The 27,519-nt window shown below is 40.6% G+C and overlaps 1 protein-coding gene across 2 annotated transcripts in view; it reads left to right on the forward strand.

Annotated features, from left to right (window-relative positions):
• Positions 1–4,266: 4,266 nt before the first annotated feature.
• LOC134644323 (Kv channel-interacting protein 1) overlaps positions 4,267–27,519 on the forward strand; it is a 45,257-nt gene continuing 22,004 nt past the window's right edge. Inside the window, exons 1-2 of one of the 2 annotated variants that reach the window (XM_063497278.1) lie at positions 4,267–4,490; positions 4,729–5,007. In XM_063497278.1, coding sequence (XP_063353348.1) covers positions 4,920–5,007 — 88 coding nt within the window. In that variant the 5' untranslated portion in view covers positions 4,267–4,490; positions 4,729–4,919. Of the gene's footprint in view, positions 4,491–4,728; positions 5,008–18,456; positions 19,299–27,519 lie in introns of those variants that run through there. The other variant, XM_063497296.1, reaches the window with a different exon arrangement.

Here is a 27,519-nt window from a genome sequence, read left to right on the forward strand (position 1 = left end):
TTGGGAGGGTGTGGATGGTTTTGGAGGGTGGTTGCTTCCTGCCCAAGCTATCACAGACTGCAGGGCCAGGTACACAGGTGTGGTGTATGAACAATATAACAATAATGAGTAATTATAGCACAATAAAACTTAGATAATTTGAAAGTGGTGAGTGGAAATGCAATTGGGGCTTGTGTACAGTTTAAGTTTGCAGAACGCAAGAAGGTTTTGTTTCCATGCATAAAAACAGAATTCATATCATTCAGCTGATATAATTTTTCTTCAGAGAATACTAGGGGGCATATTTTCTGTATTGCATGTTAGTCCCATTGCAGTTGCCTCCTAGATGGCTGGTTTTGACTCAACTCCTAGACAAACGTGGTCTCCTGAAGTCCTGCAGTGCACCAACTAAAGAAGCTTAAATGGAAACTGCATTGCAGATACTTCTACACAACTTGCCTTTGAATTAAAGAAGCTGGGCTGGATCCACAGGGCTGCCCATATCCTCTCCAGGGAGACTCACCTTCATTATTAATACACTATCCAACATACATGATGCAAAGGCTCAGAGTAGTGGCGTGGGCCTATGGTCGTATTTACGTGAGATCTCTCTGTTGATCCATTCTTAATGAAGCCCACCTCAGCACTGACTCTTCCCATGGAGGCCAACATGGGGTTTACAGAGATGGAATGGTGGAGAGAGATGGATGAAGAAAGAGGAACTACAGATTAAAAAGTGTGAATGCACAACTTGTCTCAGGGGTGTCAATATCAGAGACAGCTGGGCTTAAGAATATTCTGTAGTGATGCTTAAAGACACATCTGGAGCTTTCTCTCTCTCTGTGTATTTGTGTGTGTGTGTGTGTGTGTCAGAGTGAGAGAGAGAGAGAGCTCTGCAGGGGTTATTTCCTTTTTGCAGGACTGTGTGTGTACATAAGTGTGTCCTAAGCTGTGCATGTGTACGTGCAGTGATGCTGACAAGCAGTTGTCATCAGCAGAATGTCTCGAGGGGGGTTTCTTGGAAATGGAGCCAAAGAAAAGAAAGAGGAGAGGAGGGATGGTGTGTTGAGGTTGTAATTTCACCCAGAGGGGACGTTGTCACTCCATAACTGCCACTGACACCCTGAGTGTCCGGGGCAAAGTGTGGGGTGGTGGTTTGGAGTCGACTTCCAGACCTCCAGGGCAGCATTTTCTGCTCACACCCAAAGACGAGCTCTAAAAGCAGGGTTTCTTCTGTTGCTGTGTCAGGGCAGATGGGTCTTGACGCTTAAGGTTGTTCAGTCGAGTTGCCGTGCGGCAGCAAACGTGGATGCGATATCAACCCTGTTAAATGGGTATGCCAATGCAGGCATGTGGGTTGGCAACACTGGAACTTGCATGGATATTGTCATATTATGCAAACACACTTACGTATTCTAAAACTGTCATCACACAAAATCGCATACTGCTAAGAGGTAATTCTTTGCGGACACACGTACGTGGCGTTTTGCATCCCATTTCTCTTCAGTCATGGGTAGAAAAGCCTGCTTTATTTTCTGTTGTGTCTGTTGTTGTGGCCCTATCAGTCCATCTCACAGCCCGGTATATTTAGAGGCAAAGCACTATCAGAGCTTACAGCTGGCCGCCTCTGATTCAATTCTGACAGATCTACAGCGTTCAAAGCAATCTCCTCTCTTTTTGTCTCACTCATTTTTCAGCCCATCTCCACCTCCTCTTGCTGTCTCATCTCCCTCATAGTCCCATGTTTTTCCTCTTTTCTTTTCACTTCACTGCTTCCATCTCTTATATTTCTTCTCTTTCTTTTAGCTTTTTCCATTGTGTCATTTGCATACCTGTGGCCACTCTCAGATCTGTTTACTGACTTTCTTTATGCATCTCTATTTCTTCCCAGCTGCTTGCAAACCATTTTCATTTTCTAGTCACATCTTTACCATTTTCTCAAATAAGCAGTATATTACTACCCTGGTGTCTTTTCTTCTGCATTTGGTCCCTTTCTGAGTTCATTTCGAGGTGCTTTATTGCCGCTGTGGATCATGAAACTCTGTCTTCAAGCCAGATTTTTCTCTTCTCGCCTCCACTCTACTTCCCTTTCAATTTTCTCCATTTCTTTATCATCCACAGTGCCTATCAGGTACGTTTTCTCTCCTAGGCAAAGAAATGAGAGCTCCATCACTTTGAGTGAATCCATGTTGAAACAAACATCAAACAAGGCAACTTCTAATTTGGGAAGAGACAAGCAATTAGCTGCTATTACATCCTTGAATCTGTGCGCAAAGGCAACCCTAATCTCATTAATCATGAACAATGGGGGCGGTAATAGAGAAGCATGTTTATGCAAATTCTCCAACACAGTAATCTCCTTCATGCTTAATAGCCGAAACAGTGGTGGCGCCTGAGAAAACAATCCCCCCACCTCCTCCTCCTTCTCTGCTTAGCCTTTTTACCTGCTTTTATTCCTTCCACCCCTCCTCTTTCTTCCTTTTTCTTTCTCTCTGCTCTCATGTCAGTTTTTCCATCCCACCCTCCACTGCTTTCAGAAAGTGTGAACCAGAACATTTCGAACCTGAAGATAAGTATCGATCCCAGTCCTCTCAGACCCTTTCAGTTTGATAGCAAATAACCCTGAGATTGTACGGGACATTGAGTTTTACATCCCGCCTCCTGCTAACACCTCCCCTCTTCCATCTCTTGGCAAAGTCCCCAGCTCATTCCACGTCGCCTTCATCAATTCTCCCTATTTCTTCTGTTTTTATTCCTTTCATTAGCATTTTTATTGTTTCATTGCTTGCCTTCTCCCCCCATAGGTGTCTGTTTGTATCTATTTCTTCATTTCTCCTCCCTACACCCCCCCATCCCTTTGCTGTTATTGTTGTTTGTTCAGTATTTTACATTCCAGTCATTGATCCAGTAGCCATACATGATTTGGAGCCAAATATAGCCCAGAAAGACATTACAAGATTATCTCCCTGCCTTCTCTGTCTCTCCCATGTGCTCCTCTTTTTTCCATCTTTTCCTCTCTGTTTTAGTCTTGTCATCTCTCTTGAGTTATGTGCCACATTCAGATAATGACGATGACAATGATAGCGCAATGCAAAGTGTAGTAAGGATGAATAAGGGGCCATGGTAATGGTCAAAAGCATTTGATCCGTAACAATTATTGTTAAGTACAAATGGATCGATTGATTAGCATGCTCACTGTCTGGCTGAAAACCTATTGATGAGCTGTGATTGAGGTCAAAGGAATCAATAGAGTAAAAGCTTGTGTAAAGGCTGAGACATAAAACATCAAGATTAAACTTGCTTACATTTTAAATATACACACACACACACACACACACACACACACACACACACACACACACATATATATGTGTGTGTGTATATATACACACATATATATATACATATATATATATATATATATATATATATATATATATATATATATATATATATATATATACATATATATATATATATATATACATATATATATATATATATATATATATATATGTATATATATATATATATATATGTATATATATATATATATATATATACACACACACACACACACACACATATATATTTTGTTTTTAAATTCAGGAATTTTATTTGCAGAGTATTTTTAGATACTGATGTTACTACTTTTTAGGCAGGTCAGAGTAGGACATCATTTTTTTTGACTTTTTGCCAGATACTTCTGTTTCCTCCTCCACTCCGGAGACATTCACAGAAGTTAATTTTGATTCTAAATGGGCTGAAGGTGTAGATGTGAATGGTTTACTGTCTCTCTGCGTCTACTGTGCATCATTTCTCTCAGCCCATTTCAGCTGGGATGGGCTTCAAGAAAAGGCATAGACTGGATTGGATGGATGTTGACTTGTGACAGCTCCATGGCAGCTGACAGGCAGAGATTGACTCTATATTAAGTTGTTTATTTGGTTTTTAAATGTGAAATCCACTTAAGTTTACATGTAATGAGTAAAAGCAAAAATAATAATAGTTATAAAATATAAAAGACAAAAAAAGAGAAAGAAAAATAAATGTTAAACACAGTCAAGTTAAATACCTTTTAAAATCACAGAGTATTTCTATTTGTAATTTTGGTGACAATATTTATAAATGCTGAATCTGGTGTTTGCAGACAAAGCTCATTTCATCAGCGGACGAAGACCAAGTGCCTTCATGTATTCTGAGGGTTGTGGGAGGGGTTGAAGGAGGAGTGTGTGTGCATGTTAGCATGTGTGTGTGCGCGTGTGTTTGCCTACAGAAAGAAGCAGAACAAGCTTAGCGTGTTTGGTCTGCGTGGTGGGGAGCTGTCCATTGTCACTGGTGCTGAAAGTGTATTGCTGCTTCCCCACTTAAAGGGGAACGCATTTGATAAAGAGGAGGAAAGGAAAGAGGAAGAAGAAGGACAGAAAAAGCAACGAAGAGTTCATGAGACTGCTTCATTACTGCAACGCCACAGGCTGTCCGCAGAAGGAAGTTTCATGGAAACTTGGAATGTAAGAGAATCTCTAATAAGCTGTAGTCGTCTTACTCGGACACCAAATTTTACTTCCTCAACACACCTTCTTTCTCTCTCTCTCTCTTCCTCTCTTCCCTCTCTTTCTCACTCTCACTAAATGCACATCTCACTAATTTGGACACGCACAGAGGTGAGCTGGAGAAGGCAAAGAAAGAGCGGGGGAGGGAAAGCAGAGAAAAACAGAGGGAGATCACCATTTCTCCTTTCCCCTCCAGCTTAGGAAGACGAAAGGCGACGTAGTAAGCCTCTATCTTCTGCTCCTTTTGCCGGTGTTGGATACATATACTGCGCCAGAAGAAGTTGTATTGATCTGAGAGTGCTGCTACTGGTGGTGCTGACTTGGACCTGGAAACCCCTGTCCTGCTCTGGCCCTGCTCAGCCTGCTGCATCCCGGGTCACTGTCAGGATGACAGGGTGTGCAAAACGCTGCAAACAAGGTCTTGTCAAGTTTGCTGTGACCCTTCACAAACTGGTCACTGGGACTCTCATCAAAGGTACGTATGTGCTTGAGCCATGGCTATATTCCTAAGTTCTTGAATTTGCACAAGTTGCTTGCTCAGAAAGTGGGTGCTGCAGACAGTGATAGTGTTGCAGGAAAGCCTATTAGCACACAATCAGAAGTGAAAGTTCAGTCCACTTCATTGTTCATCTTCAGCTCGTGCAACTCTTTTCTTCACTCTCCGCGGCATCTACTCTTGTCTGCTATTGACCTCGTTCTGTTCAGTATGTTCTCCACAGGGGGGGACTGAAAAAGACAGAGATGAAGGGAGTAAGCGACTAATAGAGAGGAGAGATAAAGTTGATACAGAACAGAGAGTGTGTGTGAGTGTGCTCCTGTGATAAATGTGAGTAATAAAAAGCGTCGGTGTGGCAGCGGCGGGGAAAGGAGTTGCACACACATGTCGAGAGGAAACGAAGGGCTTTACTATTGTGATTTATTAGTGGTTAATATGTGTGTATGTGCTTGCATGTTTCTTGTGTCTTCATGTTTCTGGCCTGATGTTTTTGTGTGTGCGCGTGTGCAGCATTAAAGCGATCCATTTTAAACCTTACTCTGCTCATTTTACTGCCGAAGCAGGAAAGCAGTGCAGGCAAAAAGCACACAGAGCCGTGCTTCAGAAACTGTTTGCAGCATAGCAGCTGCTTGAAGGCACACGCACAAGCCTCCTCAAATGCACAGATACACACAAACATACACACACTTACTGTATAATACTCTTTGAGCCAGCTGAAATTGTTTCTGGTGGGATGGGAAATTTCTAAGAATTCAGTCACACGCATATAGTAGATGCACAATAGGCTTACTCAAATGCATGCACGCACACACTCACAAACATGTCTGTGGATGGCTCAAGCTTTCAGCCACAGTGAGTAGAATTGCCCTCGAGGTCTCACACACTCATAACGTCATGAACGAGCTTCTGCTGAGATTTGGTTGCATAACAAATCAGTCTTTAGAAGACAAACCAAAAGAGCAACCAGCAGCAAACATAAAGTGCTCCCCTGTCATGCTCACAGAAAATAAAATGCACACTGAGCAGAAAGTAATCACAAACATACACAAATGAGCACATATATGTAAAAAATACACATGGCACAAATACACAGCCAGTACAACACCCACACAGACAAAAAGGAAATGAGCTGCAGGAACCAGAGATCTTGCTCTGCAAAATATCAGACACGTTGAGGTTCAGGCTCATACGCACACATTGTGTTAACTGAATATCAAAAGAAGATGTGATATGAAGTGGCAGATGAACACTAAGGGCTGCAATACTAATTACACCTAGGCTTCGTGCTTGAGCTTTGTTTTTCTGAAATATTTTTCCTTGAGTGCTGGGATCCATTTCAGATCACTTTCACAGTCTGCATCAGAAACTGGATAGTTGTAAACTGGACGGTTATGAAGCCATTTGGAGAAAAAGGAAAGAGAGTCTAATGTAATGCAGTCTCATTTGGCTCACTGTTTTCCTAATGGTGCTTAATTGTATCTGAAATTCTAATATTTGTTTTCTTTTTAAAGATCAGAATTTTAAATAACTGTATGTGCTGGGGATTTTAGGGAAAACTCCAGAAAACTAATGCACTGCCAGTATTGGGGGACTTTTACTGTGTAGTAATGTCTCCTACGCTTTCTCAACTTATAAGCATCCACAGCTTGTTAGCTCCATGTGCTTATTTTCTCTTTCCTTCTTTAAGTGCAACTAATACTACCAAGAATTACAGCTGTTACCTCTGCACAAGAATGCTCCACTGATCAAAACTCATAAATTCAAAGATCAGATCAGTATTTTACTCTCCCTTAAGAATTATTCATGATCTGTGAAGTAAAACATATCATCTACTGAGATATTGATCCAGTCATCCATCCATGCAACCATCTGTCCATCCATAGCAGCAAAGTCCTTTTCTGTTTTTTTTGTTTTTTTCTGAGATGCTGATAGTAAAAGGGGAGGAGGGTTATTACTTTCTGCAGCCAGGAGACCTGACAGCATTTTCAACACTTCACTGTAAGTTACAGGCTCTTTTCAGATGACCTTTAAGAGTCAGCGTTTTAGGACACTTTAAGAAGACAGTAATAAGCTGCGGGGGACAGAATAGTTTGGTCCTCTCACTGGTAACATGATTTTTATACCAGTTTTTTTTTTATTATTGTTATTTTTTACCAGTAGCAGCATGGCTTTGGAAAGAGAAAATACTTCAAGTGTTTAAATGTATTGAAATGAATTGTAAACACAGGTTTACTAAGGATTTAGCTCTGTAAAGGCATTCAGAGCAGCACTGACATCTGCTGGTACCTGTGGGAAAATACAAGTTTACGGTGGGGAGAAAATAACATTACATTAAACCACTAAATTCATGAGTGGTTGTCTTAAGCCATCATCAAATCAGTGGCAGCAAAGCTCACTAAAGGATTTATGCTTCTTATGTTGCTAATCCCATTTCCCTTTTTTGAAATTCATGGCACAAATGTGTTGTGTTATTCTGCAGGAAGACAGGAAAGGGACATTAAGAACTGGGATCAAATAAAATAATATATATATGCAAATCTGTCCTTTACATCTGAGTAGGACTTTTATGACAGGCAGTGGAGCAGAATTACTTAAAAATTCTCTCTTTTACCATAAAGCTCTCTGACTAAATCAGACTCTGAGCTTTTCAGCAGCTGAAGTCAGGTTTCTTACTAACTAAATTATTATACCGAAAGCTTTAAGACCTGTAAACATGCTTCTGAAGAACTAAGTTTATCAAAGTCACTTAAGCTCTTTGACACGGCTGACCTCAAAATGGCAAAACATTATGCATGACGTTAAAGACATGAGATACTGCTTGTTACATTTTAGATAAACGTAAAGAAAAGTCAGTATATGCTAAGAATGAATTTATACTGTTCAAACAATTAGCAGCTCATTGTGTAAATAATTTGTTGAACATGTTTAAAGATTTATAATAATTCACATACAATGTGGAAAATAGACACTTTTTTATTTCCATAAAACTGATACAAAAAATAAAAATGTAAAGATAAAATTGGAACAAAATAAAAACAGAGATCATGAAAAGCAAACAGATCATAAAACAAAATAGACACAAGACAATGATAATAAAGCCTCGCCACATTTCAAGCATTCATAAAACCTTTACAATAAGGTAATGTTTTAAAATTAGATTTATAGGACATTAAAGAGCTGCCAGTGCCATCTCACAAGAAAAGGTTCAGTTTGGACAGTTTGTGGGCTCTAACAGCAAAACTGTAGATCCTCTATAATAGTTAGCAGAGCCCCATTTATGTAATTTGGAATGAAGGTATTTAATGCTTTAGAAAGGCTAACTAGAATACATTAAATAATGGGCAGTAATTGCAGTTTGGCGAGTAGTGGGGAAATATGTTCATGTCCCTTATCAGCTTTTGTAAATAAGTGGTATCTCTTGTGTTTTTCAGCTAAGTTTGTGTCTATGCACCGAATGACAGTTCAATGTGCTCAGTTTTCTTAATGGCCCTACTGGGGACTCCATTGTCCTTAGGTGGACGATGACAGTGTGACCTGGAGGGGTGTGATTGGGAAGAATAGACCACCAGATCTGAACCCGAGTCATGTTTTTTTTGGCAAATCTCTGTGCTAACAACAGTTTGTCCTGCTCAAACACCAACTGTTAAGCAGAAATGTGCACTCGGCACAATGGCCAGCATCCAGTAGGCCTTTTGCAGCCAAGTGTGAAGCAGCAGGGATGAAAATCAACACCTCTAAGTTTGGGAACATCTGCACACTGGGTCAGGGGTGAGCTGTTGCCCCAAGTGAAGGAATTTGAGTATCTTGGGGTCTTGCTCATGACTGAGGGTAGAGTGGACCAGGAGATTGAAAGGGGCATCTGCAGTGATGTGGACACTCTACTGGTCTGTTTTGGTAAAAAGAGAGCTCAGGGTGAAAGCAGAGCTGTCATTTTAATAGTTGATCTATGCTCCTGCCCCCAGCCATGGCCACAATCTCTGGGTAGTGACAGAAAGAATGAAATCAAAGCTGAGGATGCCTCCTAGGTGAGGTGTTTCAGAAATGTCCTGCAGGGACAAAGCCCTAGGGCAATCACATACCATGCTGAACCCAGACAAGTGGCAGAAAATGATGGATGAATGGATGGACAGTGTATACACTGAATATGATGATTGTAGACTGTGGGTTGTGGGTGTGGAGCTACTGCAGGTGGGGAATGGACAGCTAGGTGAAAAATATGAAGTGCGATAAAATTGATTTTAATTTTTTTTTAAGGTAAAGGTATTTTTTAAAAATTCAATACTGTCATCCTTTATTTAAACTTAATTCAACTATTTTGTTAGTAAGTCATAACAGCTGTGTTGTGTCTTGGTAAGTCTCCAGAGAAAGAACAATAAGAAGGAACCAATTCTCTAAAATAACGGACACAAAACGTTATTTTTTCCTCATTTAACTATTTGCAGACCAAATTATTAAAAAAGTTTCTATTTCTCAAATTCTACTAAAAACGTGCTAACTGGGTTGCTCTAGCGAGTTTAGAAACTTTAATATATCTCTGACACTGCCTGTCTCGTTTTAGCCAGAGTCCTTTATCTTCCGTGTTTCTTGTCAGTTAAAAAAAAGTGTCTAAATAACATAAAAAAATTAAAAATTAAAAAAAACATACTAGTTGAATTTTCTGCTTCCCAGAAATCTCAGCCTCTCTCAAGTTCTGCTTTTTTCTTCTAGCTGCAGGCTGTAAAGACTAAATCCCTTTCATCACTTTGGTTTCCCTCTCAGTTCATCTCTGGCTGTCAGTCACTTTCTGCATTGCCTTAGCAGTAAACTTCTCTTCTGCTTCCTGTCATCTCTGAAAACCCTGTAAACATCCTGCCAAGCAGCTCCAGGCTGTAAACAGCCTGCTTGATTTCACTTTTCCTTTTCATGCAGCCTGCCCTCTGGTGCTTCCTCCTGGCATACAAAAGCAACCTGCCTGGATGTAGAAATGTGCGCTCTGCTGTGGTCTGGGCAAATGCGATGGCACCTGATGGGAGTCATCAGCAAACAAAACCCTGTTTGGCTGAAAATCCCCAGCCACGCAGAGAAAATACTACTAAAAAAATCCCTTCTTATCTTCAGGCTGAATAAAGCAAGAAACCCTGAAACTACTTGCTTCTCACAATAAATTGAGCCCAATTCGTGACCTGAATTCAGTCTTTCTTTATGTGCTTTAGAAACAGGAGGGGAAAAAGATGTTGGTGTTCACTAATGAGAGCAACCCAGCATGATTTTTAGCACCCCGATTATAAATGGCTAATAATATCAGGTGACGAAGACCAGAAATGACCTTTTAAAGAGACCTATGTATTCATTTTTATGAGTAATATCCATATGTTGTATTTGTGTTTATCAGACTGGACAGCAGAGGGCATCAGGTTACTCTTTCTCTTTTTCCTTTCCAGATTACTGTAACCACACATTCCCACATTGTCAGAGAAGATTAGAGAAAAATGTAGTGTTTAAAGCTTTAAATATTCACTATCTCAAAGTACTGGCACACGAGGCAGCTTTTCCTTTGATGGCTGATGCATGATGGACAGCAAGGCGGATTTTCAGACTCAGGGTTCACAGTTGTCAGCCACAGTGACCCAGCTGTGCATTCCTCATAAGTACTTAATGAAATATTCACTAACTCCTCTTTTTTCCATCAGATATTTGCTCCAGGTCTCCCTCTTGCTTTGAGTCAGGGGTGGTGGTGGTGGGGGTTGGCGACTTGGCTCGTATTTGTATTCAGAAAAGAGGAGGAGAGAGTAAATAAGAACAAAGAGCAAGGAGGAAAGAAAAATGAGAAGATGGATGAGGGTGTGCACATGATTGCACTTTTTTCCACATGCGAATAAGCCCCTGTGCATGTTCGTGCACATATGCTCTGAGTTGGATATTGATGTGTGTGTGCTCTTATCTCATTGAGTGTGCTCTACAACTGCGTGCGTGTGTGTGCGCGCGTGCTGCTTAGCTCCAAAATGCTGTCATATCACTTTTAATGTGCCATAGGGGACACGGCGAATATTTAATACAAAATATAATGCATAATAATTCTTATGAAAAAGGCTCTCTGAGGTGGGGACGCCACTCTCCCCCTCCAAACGCTGTAATCAATCCCCAAGCTGCATACAATTAACACCTCCATCACTTTCATCTGCTGTGGAGGGAGGGAAAGAGACACAGAAGGGGAGAGTCAATAGAATTGTTTGCATTCAGTTCACATAAACCACTGGGGCACTGATGAAGTAAAGAAATAAGACCTGATTCCCTTCAACAAAAATGTCAATTTTATATTCATTTGCACATTTGAATACACTCATCTGCTAACTATCTGCTTCCAGGAATAGCAGGCCGGCTAGTGAAGGCTGAATGTGTCTGAGAACAGTAACACCCACAGGCAAGGTGACGCTGTCTGCAAAACATTTATGGCAAATGAAGCAGAAAATATTTCAGCCAAGCTTAAGAGTAAATGGATAAACAGCTTTTGTGTTAGTGCATCTCTCAGTGTTAATGTCCTGTGCAACTTCACGTCAAGCTGCACAGAGTTTAAAGAGCCCTCGGAAATGTGTCATCTGTGTATCGACCTGGGGGGAAGAAGGTTAGATGGTGTTTTTCACCTTCTGACAGGCGACATAAAGTTTGTGGGTGGCGAACGGCGGTGAATTGTTTTCAGAGATGCACTGTGGGACAGAAAAACAGCAGCCATGGCCTTGAGGAGAGACTGTTGTCATGGAGAGAGTCTTAAGGCAGCAAAGATTCACCAACACGGGTTCTTGTTGTTTTCAAACAGTGCAACGCTGTTACAGCTGTTTTTAGGCTTGAAAAATATACATTGTTTTTTTATTACACATACATATTTAAGATCATCAAATACATTTTAATATTAGGCAAAGGTAACCAGAGTAAATAGAAAAACTTCAAAATCATTATTTTGTTTTTTTTAGAGCCATTCAAAGGTGATGTTTTGATATTGATTGTGATGAGCTGGGGTGCTAGTAAGCACGATTACTGAGATTAACAGCACGGTTTAGATAACTTATGGTTCAGTCAGATAAAAAAGTATTTGGACAGTGATGGCATTTTTGTAATTTTGCCTCTGCACATCACTACAGAGGATTTTAACTCACATAATCAAGATGGGATTTAATTGCAGACTTTCAGCTTTAACTCAAGGGGATTAACAAAAGTATTTCATTAATTATTTAGAAAGGCAGTCATTTTTATACATAGCTTTCCATTTTCAGAGGTTTAAAAGTAACTGGACATTTGACTTAAAAACACAGTTTCATGTCCAGGTGAGGCCATGACTAATTACACAGATAAAGCTTCTGGAGTTGAGTTTAATTGTTGAACTGGCAGCTATTCACTGGAGCGCTCAATATGAGCTCTAAAGACATGTCGATGCAATGAAGGAGGCCTTCGATGTGTTGAAAAACCAAAACAGTTTGGTAAATTCTTAAACAATAAATGTACTGGCTGGCTCAACAGCACTTGTGGAAAAATCATGGGAAAAAAGATAATAAAAGAAATAAGAAAATTTAGTCAATTCAAGAACACTCTTGAGGAGGTAGGCGTATGATTGCCAAGGTCTGCTACGAAGAGATCTGTTCATGAATGGAAATATGGAGAGTTTACAAGCAGGTGAAAACCATCCATTGCAAAAACAGAAAAGCCAGATTACAGTGCCAGAAAACATCAGAAATATCCTGCATAGTTTAAAAAAAAATCTTTGGACTGATGAAACTGAGATTGAACCTAAATGATGGGAAGTGATGAGTGTTTAGTAGGAACTGCTCATGATCATGTGTGAAACATTGCTGCCAGCAGATATGGGCCATTAGTGTTTATTAATGATGTCACTGCTGATAGTAAATGTCAGTCTCTGTAACTGCTAAATGCTCTAACATTAACACCTTCAGTTGCAACACCTCCCAAAACAGTTTAAAAACAGCTCCTAATAACCAGCTACAACACAATGCGACTTTTACATACGTCAGCAATGCCCATCTAAAAGTACTGTATAGTATATTTATATGTAATAGCGGTAGACAACATTTTTTAGAGTCACTAAGAGTATCCTACCATGCTTTTTGAATTCTCAAGTCAACTGAGAGAAGCTTTTGATGATTCTTGTTGCGTTCACCGCTACAATCGACCCCTTTCTCACACGCATGTGATCGATTTAAAGTCTAAGATTGATTATGGTGACTTAAAGACTTTCAGAGATCCTGCTTTGTGTGGCCAGCAGCCTAAATCAGCAGATACTTATGCTGCATTTTTATTTGAACACAGAGCACACCAGCAAACATTAGCTAGCATGATTTTTTTCAATGAATAATAATAAAATCAAAGTCATTTTCTCCAGTCAACAGGAAAAATGATAAATCCTTCTATTTTTTTTTTATATTTGTGAAGTTATAAACACAATTTCTTTCACTCCTAGTGTGCTGGTTTTGTAGCAGACATTTTAAAAAGGGACATCTTAAAGCCTGAACAAACACAACTGCATGTCTTAATAGGGGTTATTTGTGTTTTTATGATTTTGGTGAAATGATCCTTTACGTGATGATTATGCGGTATGATATAGTCATAGCAACCAAATGACTCCACTGGGCCTTTTATACACTTTGCTTTGTGGTCTGTGTTGGTGCAACTAACACATGCTTGGCTTTGTTAGAGGAAAACCAACATGCGATTGTCTCTTTGCTGCAGAAATAGTCTGCTCTCCGTGGCGCTACACGTCATTCCCGTGTCTGGCAGGATCGTTGAGCTCGTCTCCTTTGCTTCTCACTTCAGTAAATCAATCTGTTTGTCCTGATGACTCAGATGTCACTGAGCCTGTTAGGAGCCAGTCTTCAATCTTGCTTCCTAATACTGCATCTAACTGTTCTGTCTGTAGCTCTCCTTCTTTTCCTCCTCACCTACACCCCTTCGGCCCTCCCTCCTAGAACTACTCCCATCTGGTCTTCAGAATATCTGCTCCTGTTTGTCTTGCTGTCTTCTTGCCACTTCCTATACTCTTTCCTTCCCTCTGCATTTCCCTCTCTCTCTGCCCTGATCTCTTCTCCTCTGTGCAGTTATCACTATGACAGATTCCATTCAGCCTTCATCTAATAAGACCGGACAGCAGCTAACCAGCCAATTTATTATTCACTGCCTGTTCACCACTTTCTGTGCTTGTCAACACCGTCTGTATGCTGTCAAATGCTTTCTACCTTTCAACTCCACAGTCTAACCCCATGTACTTTTCCTTTGCCTCCATTCATTCACCCAGGCTGCCGTCTCAATCCCGTAAAAGGTCTGTTGTGTAATGGTTAATAAATGATGAGAGAAGGGTTGGCTGGCACTCAGAACCATCCAACGAAGGCTGGACAGGACTGAGTAGCAGCACAGACGATGTCAAGCTTAATGTCTTGGAAGGGTTTGGCACTCGGCCTAATGTGATGAACCTGTTGCTGTTAGTGTTACTGGACTGCAACTAAACAGTCTAGAGTGCTATTTTAGTTTCACTGTATTAAAATGACTAGAAAGCTAATGGCTTAGTTAATCCGTGTTTGTTATTGTTTAAAGTATTTAAACAAAGGTGATGATTTACAGTAGCTCTATCCATTTCTTAAAGAACATCAGCAGGTCAGCTGATCATTAAAGGATGATTGCATGAATTATTCATGTCATCTTTCAATAAGCTTATGCATTGTCACAACATTTTTTTTTTTTTTGCCAAGATCTCGTATTGATGGTCAGAGAGTCATCAAAGCCCAGCACATCCCAAAGATTCTCAGTGGGGTTGAGATCTGGACTCTGCGGTGGTGAACCCATGTGTGAAAATGATGTCTCATGCTCTGTGAACCACTCTTTGATTATTTGATCGCTATGAAATCTGGCACTGTCATCTTGGAATATGCCTGCACCATCAGGGATGAAAAAAAATTCCACTCATGGAAAAAACTGACCATTCTGTTTATCCAAAAACTACACCTCCAGTCCAGGGGAACGTTCTTACCCATTTCCCTTAGCTGAATTTTTTCTTGGCCTTGCAGTGTTTTTTACCCGAGTTAATTTACATGAATGACAGCAGCATCATTACCTTAACACAGACAGCTTTGTGTAACCAGTTTAATCATAGTGATAATTGTTCCCTACCTGAACAGACTAATTATTCCTTTTTCACATGACTACAAAGGGTCCCCAAGAATAACACAATGTTAACCCAGTCTGTGTGCCTTCCTAAACAAGAAATGTTTTGTGCTTAACATAACTAGACTTTAATTCTACCAATGTAAAATCAGAGAGCTGTTTTTGTAGTTTCTGGAGGCAGTCATATATAATTGATGGGTCTGAAACTCTTTTCTCATTCTCCAAAACAAACATTGTATTTTTTTGTTTTTGTTTCATTTTCCACGATGCTACTGTCGTATTGAGAAATGGTAGATGTACAAGTGTCATCGCATTGCCTCAGGAATAACTGTCAAGTGGTTACAATAACTGTGACAGCGACCACTCTGACTGTGAAAGTAAATGTCATTGTTTTTCTGCCACCATTTACCGTGCTGACGCCTGGTTGATGACTTTAACCCCTGTCCCATCGATGTCATGACCTCTTTTGGGCAGCTGTTCACAATCGGCTGATGCTGTCTGAGCCCAGTGCTTCTTCACTTTCTTCATTTAAAGTGCTGCATGATGGTGACATGACTGCAAAATGACATAGCTTTTACATAGGAATATCAACAAAACACAGCCAGTTAGTTACTTGAGATGAGTAGTTGAACAATCTTATTGAGTCAAGTCCCTACAAAGTTGCATCACATCAAATCAGGCTTCAGTTATATGCAGACCTTTGCTAATCTGTGTGAGAGTGCTCATAGTCGGTCCAAGCTAGACCATAATTGCTTGGAGACAGGTTGGCTTTCACCGACCTCTACCGTCACCTTGCAATCGCCAGTTGTTACCCACGAATTGAGACTGCTGCATGCTAGGTTTCTGGCTGCCAAGTTTAGTCACCTCAACTACTTCCAATCAATCTCCAAATGCAAAAAAAAATCAATGCAATCACTGGGAAACCACTAATTTTTCCTGGCTGCATGGAGATGTCTGTCCTAGTTTTACTCTAGTGTGACTGAATGAAGACAACACTTAGTGTTGGTGTTCTGAGGTTTAAAAATCAAACCTCCACACTCAAAACAACCTGAAAATAAGCACAAGATTTGCCCAGACCCTCTGATAGATATGTATTTTCATTGGAGCTTTCCAAACTGGTTACAAAGGACAATGTAGAAAAAAATATACTATTTTATAATAGCACTGAAAATATTGCTGGGTACAGATGGCTTATAGTTGCTGCTGGTTGCTACAAAAAGGAAGCCAGCGGCAGGCAAGTCCAGCAGTTCGATGATCCATCTCCCATCTGTGGACTGCTCCGAAACAGTGTAATATTGTCTTTGTTTCCAACAGACAGGAGTCATAACTCTTAAAGTTCTAACAGAGCTGAGTTGAACATGTACATGGAGGGGTTTGCGTCATTGGAGAAGTGATTGATGCTGCAGCTTTTCCCGTGCAGATGTTCTCACTGTTTCTGGGTTTTGGAATTCAAAGATTTTTGAGAAACTTTAGTTCAGGCTTTCTTTTCCAGAGGACAAACCATTCTCACTGCAATAGAATAGAATAGAATAGAATAGAATAGAATAGAATAGAATAGTTCTTTATTTTGATTATACATGTCTTGTGGGTGTTCCACACTAACTGTTCTGGAATAAGATATGAAAAGTAAGACAGCAGGTATAAATAACAAACAGGAGAAATATATACAATCAAAATAAATATATACAAAAACAAGTAAAAGGCAAACAACAGAGAGCACGACAAGATCCACTGAGTAACTGCTTTGGAGGTTTTTACAGACTAAAAAATATCATCTTTTTTAGGCTTGAGGGGCTTTTGCCCAAGGTTTTCCAACTATTTTCAAGGTTAAGAATTAACTTTCTAGTCTATTCAATTCTATTCAATTCTATTCTATTCTATTCTGTAATTGCAGCTTGTTTTCTTCAGCCTGTGTTGTTTGAAAACTTGGTATTTGGAAAATGTCAGCTTCGCAGAGACTGATCAAAACAACACGTTTTTCAGCTTTTCCCCTGTGAGCTTTTTCAGTTTATCCACTGGGTTTTCAAAGTGTTTGATCAACCGAAGGCTTTTCTCTCCACTGATGGATGTGTATGTAACCCCTTCACTGAAGTTAAACATCATCACTACAGCAAATCACGCTCCCTTATCTCGCCTATTCAGCCGGGCTTTCAGAATTTAATCAGCATGTCTTTGTGTCATTGCTGTAGTGTGTACTCAAAGACCTGCTTCTCTGTGTTGATTTATTGCCGCTCTTACTTGCTGTAAGCACTGAGTGTTTGTCAGCGTTTGTGCGTATGCGTGCACGCATGTGCAAAATGTTTTTTTCTCTTTAGTGTTCAATTTTGATAAGAGAATCATGTATGATCTCCTCCTTTCTGCAGAGATAGAAAAGGGATAGGGGAGGTGTGAGCTCTTGCATACCCAAAAAATGTCTCTCACCATTGAACGCACACACTCACGCACACACACACTCCTGCCCTGCAGTGCTCATTTTTCTCACTTTCTTTGTCTATCCACCTTTCACTACCCTGTTCTTAATTTTCTTTTTCTCAGTCTCTCGCACTGCCTTCTTCCCTCTCTTGTTTTACTCTGCATTGATCCTGAGCATGCAGGCTACTGCAGCTAGCCTTTAATGAATGCCATGCCCTAATGACTTTATCATTGGCCTTGATGGCCTCAGCTCAACCACAGCGATGGCTCGGCTGTAAATTGTTTTCTTAACTAAAGCCATGTGAGGAATTTCAATAAGGGCTGCCATCAGTGGCATCAGCGCAGCCTGCCAATCTGAACAACCGGTGTTACACAGAGGGCAGCAAGGGGTTAAGCGTGACTGATGGGAGTGAGGAGTGCATGTATGAGTTGGACTGTGTTGCAGACTGGCATCGCTCTCCTGGGTGTATTGTTGTAGAGGGTGTGTGGCCTCTGTGTGTGCGTGCGTGTGTGTAGTTGATGAGTTCATCAGGAGACTTGAGCACAAAAACATGTCTGATACAGCATGTCGATGCAGTCGCTGACAAATGCGAGGCAGCGTTTCTGAGGATGTAGCTGTGCCACACGTAGAGGGTTTTGTCCATGACCCACCCGCGAGCAGAATAATTACACGCACACAATCGCATACACACACACACCACCTGCCACACTTGTGCATGTAGAGATAAAGCAGCGAATGCACTCTCCACACTCAGACTGTTTGCCTGCTGAATAGCAAAGGGGTGGACGGATCAGTCTATTCCTCCCTTATCTCCCCTCACCTCTTGCACTCCTCATCTCGCTCCATCTCTTTCTTTCACGGTCTTCCCCTCCCACCCTCTCTCCTCCTCACTTTGCCTCCCCTGCTGTTTGTGAATCCTCCTGATTTGTCTCTGTCTCCTCTTTCTCTTCTCCTCACCCTCTCCTCTTTCTTCTCCTAATTTCTTCATCGCTTCTTCCTCCTCTCGCTTGCCCTCTCTTGAGTTTTGTCCTCCTCTCTTGCCCCATCTCTCCCGTCTCTGTCTCTGCCTTTTCCCGTGCAACAGTGTGCAATTCCCCGTTCCCCACCAGACAGACAAAGAGACAGAGCGACTCAGACGAATGGGAGAGAAAACGGGAGCAGGGAGAAGCAGAGACATAGAGGCAGATACATGAAGAGGCACAGAGGAATTGATGGGATGACAGTCTGGTGACTGGGGACTGGTGGACAAAGAGATAGAAGGGATGTAAAATAGACAGCTTCAGTGGCAGGGTAGACAAAGGTAGCCTGAGAGTGGATGTGTGCCGCTTATTTCATTTACACACGCATACATAGAAACACACACACACATACTCTCTCTCTGTCTCTCCCACTCTCTCTCCTCTCACTCACACTCTCTCTCACACACACACCCTCGAGCAGAAGCGGCAGAGCTGTGTGGGTGTGAGGCAGCATGAGAAGTGATATCTGTACTTCCACACATACAGCTGGCTGATGGACTAACTTAATCACAAATTTACGCTCACCTACTGTACGCATACTTACTAGCACACCTTGATCATAGGCAGGCAGACCAGCGCGCGCTCATAAACACACTCACTTACGCCAGCACGCGCAACCTTCCAGCAGCCAGAAGTCAACATGGGTCTTGTGATGGGAACCTTTTCCATGCAATCCAAGCAAGTGTCCTACCACAAAGGTAAGAATTTGTATTTGAAATGCACACACTGAGCATGTTTGAATCCTGAATGTGAGGATTTGCATGTTACTGTGAGCAGCATCCATCATGTTGCGTCTTTGTGCTTTAGTGATGGAGTCATATATGTTTGCTCAGAGTGGTGAATATGGCACAAGAAGTGCATTATAGTATTAAGATGAATGTGCTGTAAGCTGCAATAAGAAGTTGTATAAAAAATAGAAATTGTAATTCACTGTTGCTTTAGAGTGCTCCAGGCCACCTGTCCTCTGTTTGAACTGTGGATTTAACAATATACATGTGTCCGTGTGTGTGCATGTGTGCGCGCAACTGTGCCATTGGGCATGTCTATAATAGGTGATGGTATTTACCCCTGTCTGCTTTCCAAACCAGCCCACTTTCTTTCCTGCCACGCTGCTGTTTGACAGGTGCTGACACTTGACACATGCATGCTGTACCCAGTATGTATGTGTATTCTTTGTCCACAGAAAATATTTATGCACCTAATTGACTGCTGAAAATGTAGGCGTGTGTGAAGAATCGTGCATTTTGTGTGTGTGGTGGCTGTGGTATTGTGCCGTAAATCAAAGCGTTGTAATCCATCAGCTTTTGGCCGTGGTCTGCATCTGTTGACCTTAAACCTTGATGGCTATCGCTGACAGACACAGCGCTGCATCTCAAATACACACAGCAGAGGCTGGAAAATCGGGAGCCAAATCACATCTCGACGAGGAAAACAGAGGGATAAAATTCAGAAATCTCTAATTGGACCATTAACTGGAGTGAGATCATGCAAAACTGTCTGCATGTTGCATATGCTGTGACAAAAAAAACAAAACACCGGAGGTGATGTAAATGATGTGCTGTGAATGTCCCTCAGGAAAATGCCTTCCAGCTCTATATTCTCAGTGTTTTACCTGTCAAACAGTGCAGTCAGACAAAGAAGAGCTGAGAAAACTCTTTAGAGACCCCATAAATGGGCTCCTGAAATACAAACATATATAGCATGCTGCGTGGGTTGTTTATTTCAGTGCGTGACCTGCACCTCATTTTCCTGCGTGGAAACAGCTCTCAGTCGATATGTGCTAAAGAGATACTCAAGGCACATTTTCAGGTTGGTTGTTTTCTGCAGTCTACAATATGAACATGCGTGTCAGATACTTTGTGTTCGTGGTAGCTACTTCCATTTCGAGCGCAGCCCATTTACTCGTTAGGGAAGGCAACAATGCTTACAAAGCAACCAGGATGTAGGGTAACCTCTAAATAGCAGCCACTTTGAAGTTTCCACTGTTAGGGTGTGAGGTGGAAGTGATAGATGAGTAAAAGTGGGAGAGAAAAAATTGAGAAAAGTTGAGAGAGGAGGCGAGGTTGCTTCTCAGGGGGCTGCAGTGTGTGTGTCACTGAACGTGTGTGTTTCGCCATCTGCTGCAGTGATAAAAAAAAAAAAAGAAGTGCCCTAATGAAAGCAGGGCAGGATTCATTTTGCATGGAAAGTTGACCCATCCTTGATCACAACTCAACATGAGGCAATGACCAGCTGAGAAGGACTTAAAGTTAACTAGCTGAGGATTCAAACTTTAGATGAAAATTATAGATGTGGATTTAAGGAAGCTGTTAAATTGACAGGACAAAATCAGAAACAATACTTTTCGGCAACTCACTTCTCTTAGTATTAACCGTTGCCATTGCTGACTGAGGGGATTAATGTTATGAACTAGTAATTTTATCTTTATTTTTTATTATTTTGGAGGACCAGGAAGTCTGTATTAGCCCCTTGAACCATAGACTAAAAGTCTGGCCCACTGACTGGGAACAGAACCTTGATTGTTTTCACCAAATCTTACATCTGTATCTTGAGCACTCAAACACCAACAACAAGCCAAAGATAAAGATGCAGTTATGTTAAAAAGAAAGGACACCCTCTTTCAGTTCTAAGGTTTTTCATATCAGGAATATCTGATCTTCATCTGGTCTTATTATATGTTTAACAAAAACAAAGTCAAAATTCAGCTGTTCAGCAATGCTAACCAAATGTTCTTGATTAACTGATCATTACCAAGTTCGAGCACCTCTATAAAAGCAGTGCACAGGTCTGGTGCATTCAGGTGTGTGTTAACACAATACCAAGAAGGAAAGATATCAGCGATAATCCGAGAGAAGCAATTGCTGCTGCCCATCAGTCTGGGAAAGGTTATAAGGCCATTTCCAAACAAAGTTAAAGTCCATCTTTCTACAGTGAGGAAAGACTACTTACAAGTGGAAACCATTTAAGACAGACGCCAGTAGGGATGGGAATTGAGAACTGGTTCCCAGTAGTCTAGTTCTATTGGAATTGTTAGTCTGCCTTCCTATCAGTCTCACTTATCAGTTCTTGCACTACAAGATTTCAGTTTGTGTGTGGAGGAGGAAAACAGTGGCACAGTCTACAGCGTGGATATGGACATTACTATTATTTTATTTTATTTAGTATTTTTTTTGCCCATAAAAACAAGTGTAATGGTAAAGTGCTCACTGCATCAAGGACAGAAACAGCTTCATTATGCTGCTAACGCAACTTTGCTCTTTGCAAGCATCTGCACAGATAGCATGCTAACGCTAAGCTAGCCAAGAACCCAGAGTGAAAGCTGAGTGAATGCCGACCCCAGCCCAGCAGCCAGACCCTGAACTTCAACAGGTAACAAACTGATGAGCAGTCAGACTCCAGCCGGTTTCTATCTTTCTTTAATAGAGTCACTATGGCGATCACTTAAAAGTCTCCTTGTGCTGGTTTTCATCTTTGTGTAATACTAAGATGAAGATCATATGTGTGTTCTCATTAGGACAGGGATTTGTGTTGGTGTGTAAGACATTAGCCAGAGCTTTATATTGTGAAATTGTAATTGTGAGACAACGCATTTCAGGTCATTTTACAGAGTGACATGAAAGTAATGTAACGAGTAGTATAAGGAGTAATTAAAAAATGTAATGCATTACTTTAAACAAAAGTGTCCTGTATAATAATTCCTTTTTTGAGTAATGACCCTAAGACTGATCACAACAAAGAGGGGAAATACCTCCAACAGGCGCAAACATCTGACCAGATGGTGATGGTCATGGTGGTGACTCTCAAAGTGAAGCTGGTGAGAATCGATAAGGAATCGAATCAATAAGTGATATTGATAATGGAATCGTAATCGCTATATTCTTATCAATTTCCATCCCTAGGTGCTAGTCTTTCCAAACTAGACATCCCAGCAAATTCACCCCAAGGTCAGACTGTGCAATATCCAGAGAAATTGAAAGTGTTAAATGCTAAAATTCATGATGGTACAATTGCAAAAAGTCTGAACAAGTATGCCTTCTTTGGAAGGGTTGTCAGGAGAAAGCCTCTTCGCTCTAATAAAAAAAAAACATACGTAGTAGTATGGCCTACATTTGCAAAGCTACTTCTGAGCAAACCAAAAGATTTCAGGAACAATATCCTTTGGACAGATACAACTGAAGTAGAAGAGTTTGGCCAAAATGCACAGTGCAATGTTTGTGAAAAAACAAACACAGCATATCAGCACAAACATCTCGTACCAGCTGTCAAGCACGGTGTTGGAGGGCTGGTGATTTGGGCTTGTTTTGAAGTCCTTGTCAAGTATAAGGCCATTAGCTAAGGCTTGGCCCAAATTGGGTCATGCAACAGGACAATTAGCAAATCTACAAAAGAATGGCTGAAAAAGCTGAAAATGTTTGGCAGTCTCTCAAATGATGTGAGAGACTGTTAAAGTCGTACAAGAAACAATTGTTTAAAAAAAGTTATTGCTCCTAAAGGTTGTTAAACAAGCTGTGGTTCAGTCAACAGTGTACAGTCATAGGTGTACTTAGTTTTTCCCACACACTGCTTTAACTTAATTTTTCTTAAATAAATAATAGTATAGTAATATGTCACTTAGTTTTCATCTGAATTAAAAGAAATCTTATCCTAGTAGGTGTTTACATATAAGTAAAAATAAATAAATAGATAAAGACGGGTTTTTTTTCAGTGCAAACTCCACAAATGTTATCGCATGGATTTTTGGTTTGTTAGGTCCATTTGAAATCAGGAGCCAAAGTTAACAAACACATCTCAGGAACTGTTTCATGTATTGATGCCTGACTTTGTGCATAGATTGATCACCGAGGTTGTTTAAAAATATTGTGTAATTAAATCACTGCAACAAGAAAAGGCACTTTTATTTTTTTGCTTGATAGATTGACCTTCTAAAAGTGCTTGCTAATGTATAGTGACGTCAAAGGGAGATCAGAAGAATGCTACAGCCTGGCCAACACTATACTATATTTAATCAAAATCTAATGACTGCTAGGTTTTTCCTTTATTCTTTAGCATGTCTATGCATAGCTTTACAATAATTTGCAAATGATCTCTGTGAGCCAAAACTCTGGCTTCAGACTGTTTTAATTCATCTGTTTCAGACTATGTTTTTCTACTCTTGCTTCTGTATGATGTCAGTGAGAGCAGATATCTTTAGTATGGTCATCACAGACGCACAGCTCTAACTAAGAGAAATGCCACTCATTTGATAAATATCATAGTTTTTTACCCTCCTTGCCACATATGGTCATATGGTTTACTGTATACAAGGTCATTGAACTCCAAAGTAATGGGACCATTACGTTTCAGCTCCATATTTTTAATAATGGACTTTACTAGTGTAGCTTTGTATGATTCACAATTTAAAATAATTATTGTTATCTTATTCTGGGGCTCAGTTCACTTCTGTCTGAAATAAGCACCTCCTCTTTTAAGCCAAAGGTCTTCTGATTAGATGTGCCTTCCCAAACAGGATGTTTGAACCGCCATCTACCACTACACAGAAACTGAGGGCATGGCAATATGTCATAATGGCGTCACTTCCTGTTTGGCAGCCTTGATTTGTCGACGCCAAATGTGGCATATAGACGTGGGACTTATTGTTATCGGCACGCCCCATTCCCCTTTTATCATAATTCATTTGCGATGACGACTGCACCCTACTTAACTTCATTGCTCCCTTATCGCTGCTTGTAGTTAAATTTTTCTGCCACTTTTGATGGATCCAGTTCATGCCAGCAAATGACAACGGATGTTAACTCCAGTGATCACATTTAGATAATGCTGTGGACAAAACCCACAAAACTCACATCATTTCCTGCACATACTCACCATTACATTTTTAAAAATTCAGTATGACATTTGTAATATTAAATTAGTTTAGGACTCAAAGCACAAGAGACTCGAAACCCTTTGACTTGGAAAACCGGTCGCATAACTGTGTTTATTTTCAGGAGGACACGGGTTACTAATGTTGGCATTTATCTTAGAGATGCGCAGTGAAAGCCCCATTCGATAATGTAGCCTATAATTAATTCATTGCTCTCCAGCAGTCATGTATCCAGAAGAAGAACTGGTTAGATATTAATTGCAGGGTTGGTGGTTTGATCCCAAGCCCCTCCTGTTTGTTTTGAAGTACCCTTGAGAAAGAAATTAAGCTTGCTTGCTCCCCATGGCCAGGACTGTGTTGTGCATGGGGAATGAAAGTCACTCTGTAAAGCACTTTGGTTTTAAAAAGCTAGATAAATGCAGTCCATTTACAGTCCTATCCAGCACATATTGGGGTGATGAATTGACTGAACTGAATTCAAACGAGTTGCTAAACTACACAACTAAAGTGGGTGTTTTTGCTTTCAGTGTGGGTTTCTAAATGAAGCCAAACTAATGCTGTGGCCTACATAAAGTCATAGCTGTTCCACAAGGGAAGCTTGAAGGCTGAGTTATTAGCCATTGCCCTCACTGGCTCATATGGCCATAGGCTGGGGTTAAGGCATTTATCTGTATGTGTCTTTTTTCACCTGGGGGAAAAAAAAGAAATTTATCCATTGCTTGTACACAAACTACTCTTTTCCTATGAAATATTTCCCAGCGGTTATAAACTACAAAAGCTGCACCTTGCAAACAGATTCATCTCCCGTTCCTGTTTGCTCCATTTGTTTCTGCCTTTGCTTTCAGTTCTCTATGCCCGCTCACTTTGTCAAGTGAATTTTCTTTCTCTTCCTGTCTCTCTCTTTGTCTTGCACACTTTCACCTCATTTCACCTTCTCATTTTGTCTTTCATGTGTTGGTCCCTTCAAGTCTTCCCCTTGTATTCGCAACACAGTTCCCTTCTTGATCTATGGCTTTTCGTCCAGCTTTGCTGTTTATCTCTTGGTTCCTTCCTCTTTCGCTGTCTCGAACCCTCGCATCTCTTTGTGTTCTGAGTTTTGCACAGTACAGCCTTGTCCTACTCTAAGATCACTCCAGCTGTTTGAAGTTTTGCTAATCATGTTGGCTTTTAGTTTCGGGGCGGTAGAATACATGCAAATATAATGCGTTTGTGCATGTGGGTCTTCTGGAGAACAAGTGCGTTTGGCTCAAAGTTTCCATCTGCTGCAGGGCTAAAGGGTTGAGAAGAGAGGATCTCTGTTTCTTTAATGGGCTTTATAGTTTCCACCTCTCTCTCTCATCCCCAGACATCAAAAGAAGTAGACCAAAAGGGCCAATTAGGACAGCAAAAGAGCTTTATTAGGCACATGGCATCATGAAAACAGCTTTCTGCTTAATCTCATGCCCAAAGCACATGTGTGTCTGTGTGTTGTTTATAGGCGCAATGATGCGATTGCGATACTGCCATAGAACCTCAGCTCCCATACTTCTTTACATTCAAGTTTGTGCCGTGCAGATATTCGCAGCAAACATGCTTTCCACTTTTTAAAAAAAATGTGACCGTAATTGAAGATTCTTTGTCGGTGTTCCAAATTAAACCCACATTCAGGCATTATATTATATAAGAAAAAATCAGCACACTGTATATATAACGATAATTTATTTGCATAATATTTGCAGGCAAATGCTTTGCATAGTTCTTCAAAGATAAACAATATTTTCCATGCAATTTATCTCTGTAGACCGTTCAGCCTTGTGCTTGCCTCCAGGCCTTTGTAATACCGGCACCAATGAGAGAAATGGAGATGATGAATATAGATAGCTACTTAGTCCTGACTATATGGTTCAGTCTGTATGCACAGATATGACAGAAGTGATGCACATCACTTGAGCTAAATTAATATGACAGCTGAAATGGCACTCGTATAGTGAGAGTAGCAAATGTTGCCAACGTCGCATTTAATGCCAAAAGAATGTGAATTTATATTCAGATCAAAGTTGCTCTGGTTTCAGTGGATAACAGACATCACTTGGTAGCAATACAGGCACTTAATCTGTCCACTGAGCCTAGTTTGTAAAGAGTAAAGAGCAAAGAGGCAATGCCTTGTGTTCCGTCTTTTTTGCAAATGAATCCAAAATTAGATTTAGCACATATGCTTTCAGACCAAGCGCTACAGAAAGTGTTTTTGTATTGGTGCAGATATTATTAAGTGCACTATGAAACTGTTTCATGGTTAAAATAACATAAATACAAATCTCTTGTACATTTTAAGTGGAACAGCAGAGAATTGAGAAAAAAACAGACTACAAACAGACCACCTGTCACCAAGTGAACCCGTGTCTCACAGTTTGTTTTGTGACCCCTGAGAAATAAAGAGCTGCACTGCAGTGAGAAGCGAAGGCTAAGATAAGATGAACAGAATCAATTACCTATTAGATGAAATAAACTCTGCAAGGAAAACAAGATATGGTGGACATTGTTACAGTCACTGACATTCTCATCCGTGCCTGTATCTACCGTTTCTGTCACGCTGCTCCTGTTTTTGCCTAAACGTAACCAAACTGCAAGTAAAGTAAAATGAAAGAAACGGAGGGTTTTCTTTAAAATCCTTTCTGACAGGATGCCCTGACTGCAAGTACCTCAGAGTGACCTTATACTAATCGGGTTAGTGAGTCACAGCTGTCATGCATTTGATACATATTCTTCATATATACTCAGGATGGCAAGAAATAAACACGAGCTACCATGTTTAAAATTGACTACTTTCCCTATTAACTATCAATCACTTAATGGACCGTCATCTATTTTAATCAATGAAACGCTGTCAGCTTTAGCTGCACATCCAGACTGACTGTTAGCCTCAAATCTTGTTTTTTTTTTCACTGAAGTTTAAAAAATCTCCTCTAATATCTCAATGTCAAATACGAATATCTTCCTATTCCTGCTTCCTTTGCCATGTTTACAAAGACCTCACATCCCACGTCAGTCCAGTTAGCTGTAAGAATAACAACTTAGCT

Source organism: Pelmatolapia mariae, linkage group LG2 (assembly GCF_036321145.2).
Source record: "Pelmatolapia mariae isolate MD_Pm_ZW linkage group LG2, Pm_UMD_F_2, whole genome shotgun sequence".
Classification (NCBI taxonomy): domain Eukaryota; kingdom Metazoa; phylum Chordata; class Actinopteri; order Cichliformes; family Cichlidae; genus Pelmatolapia; species Pelmatolapia mariae.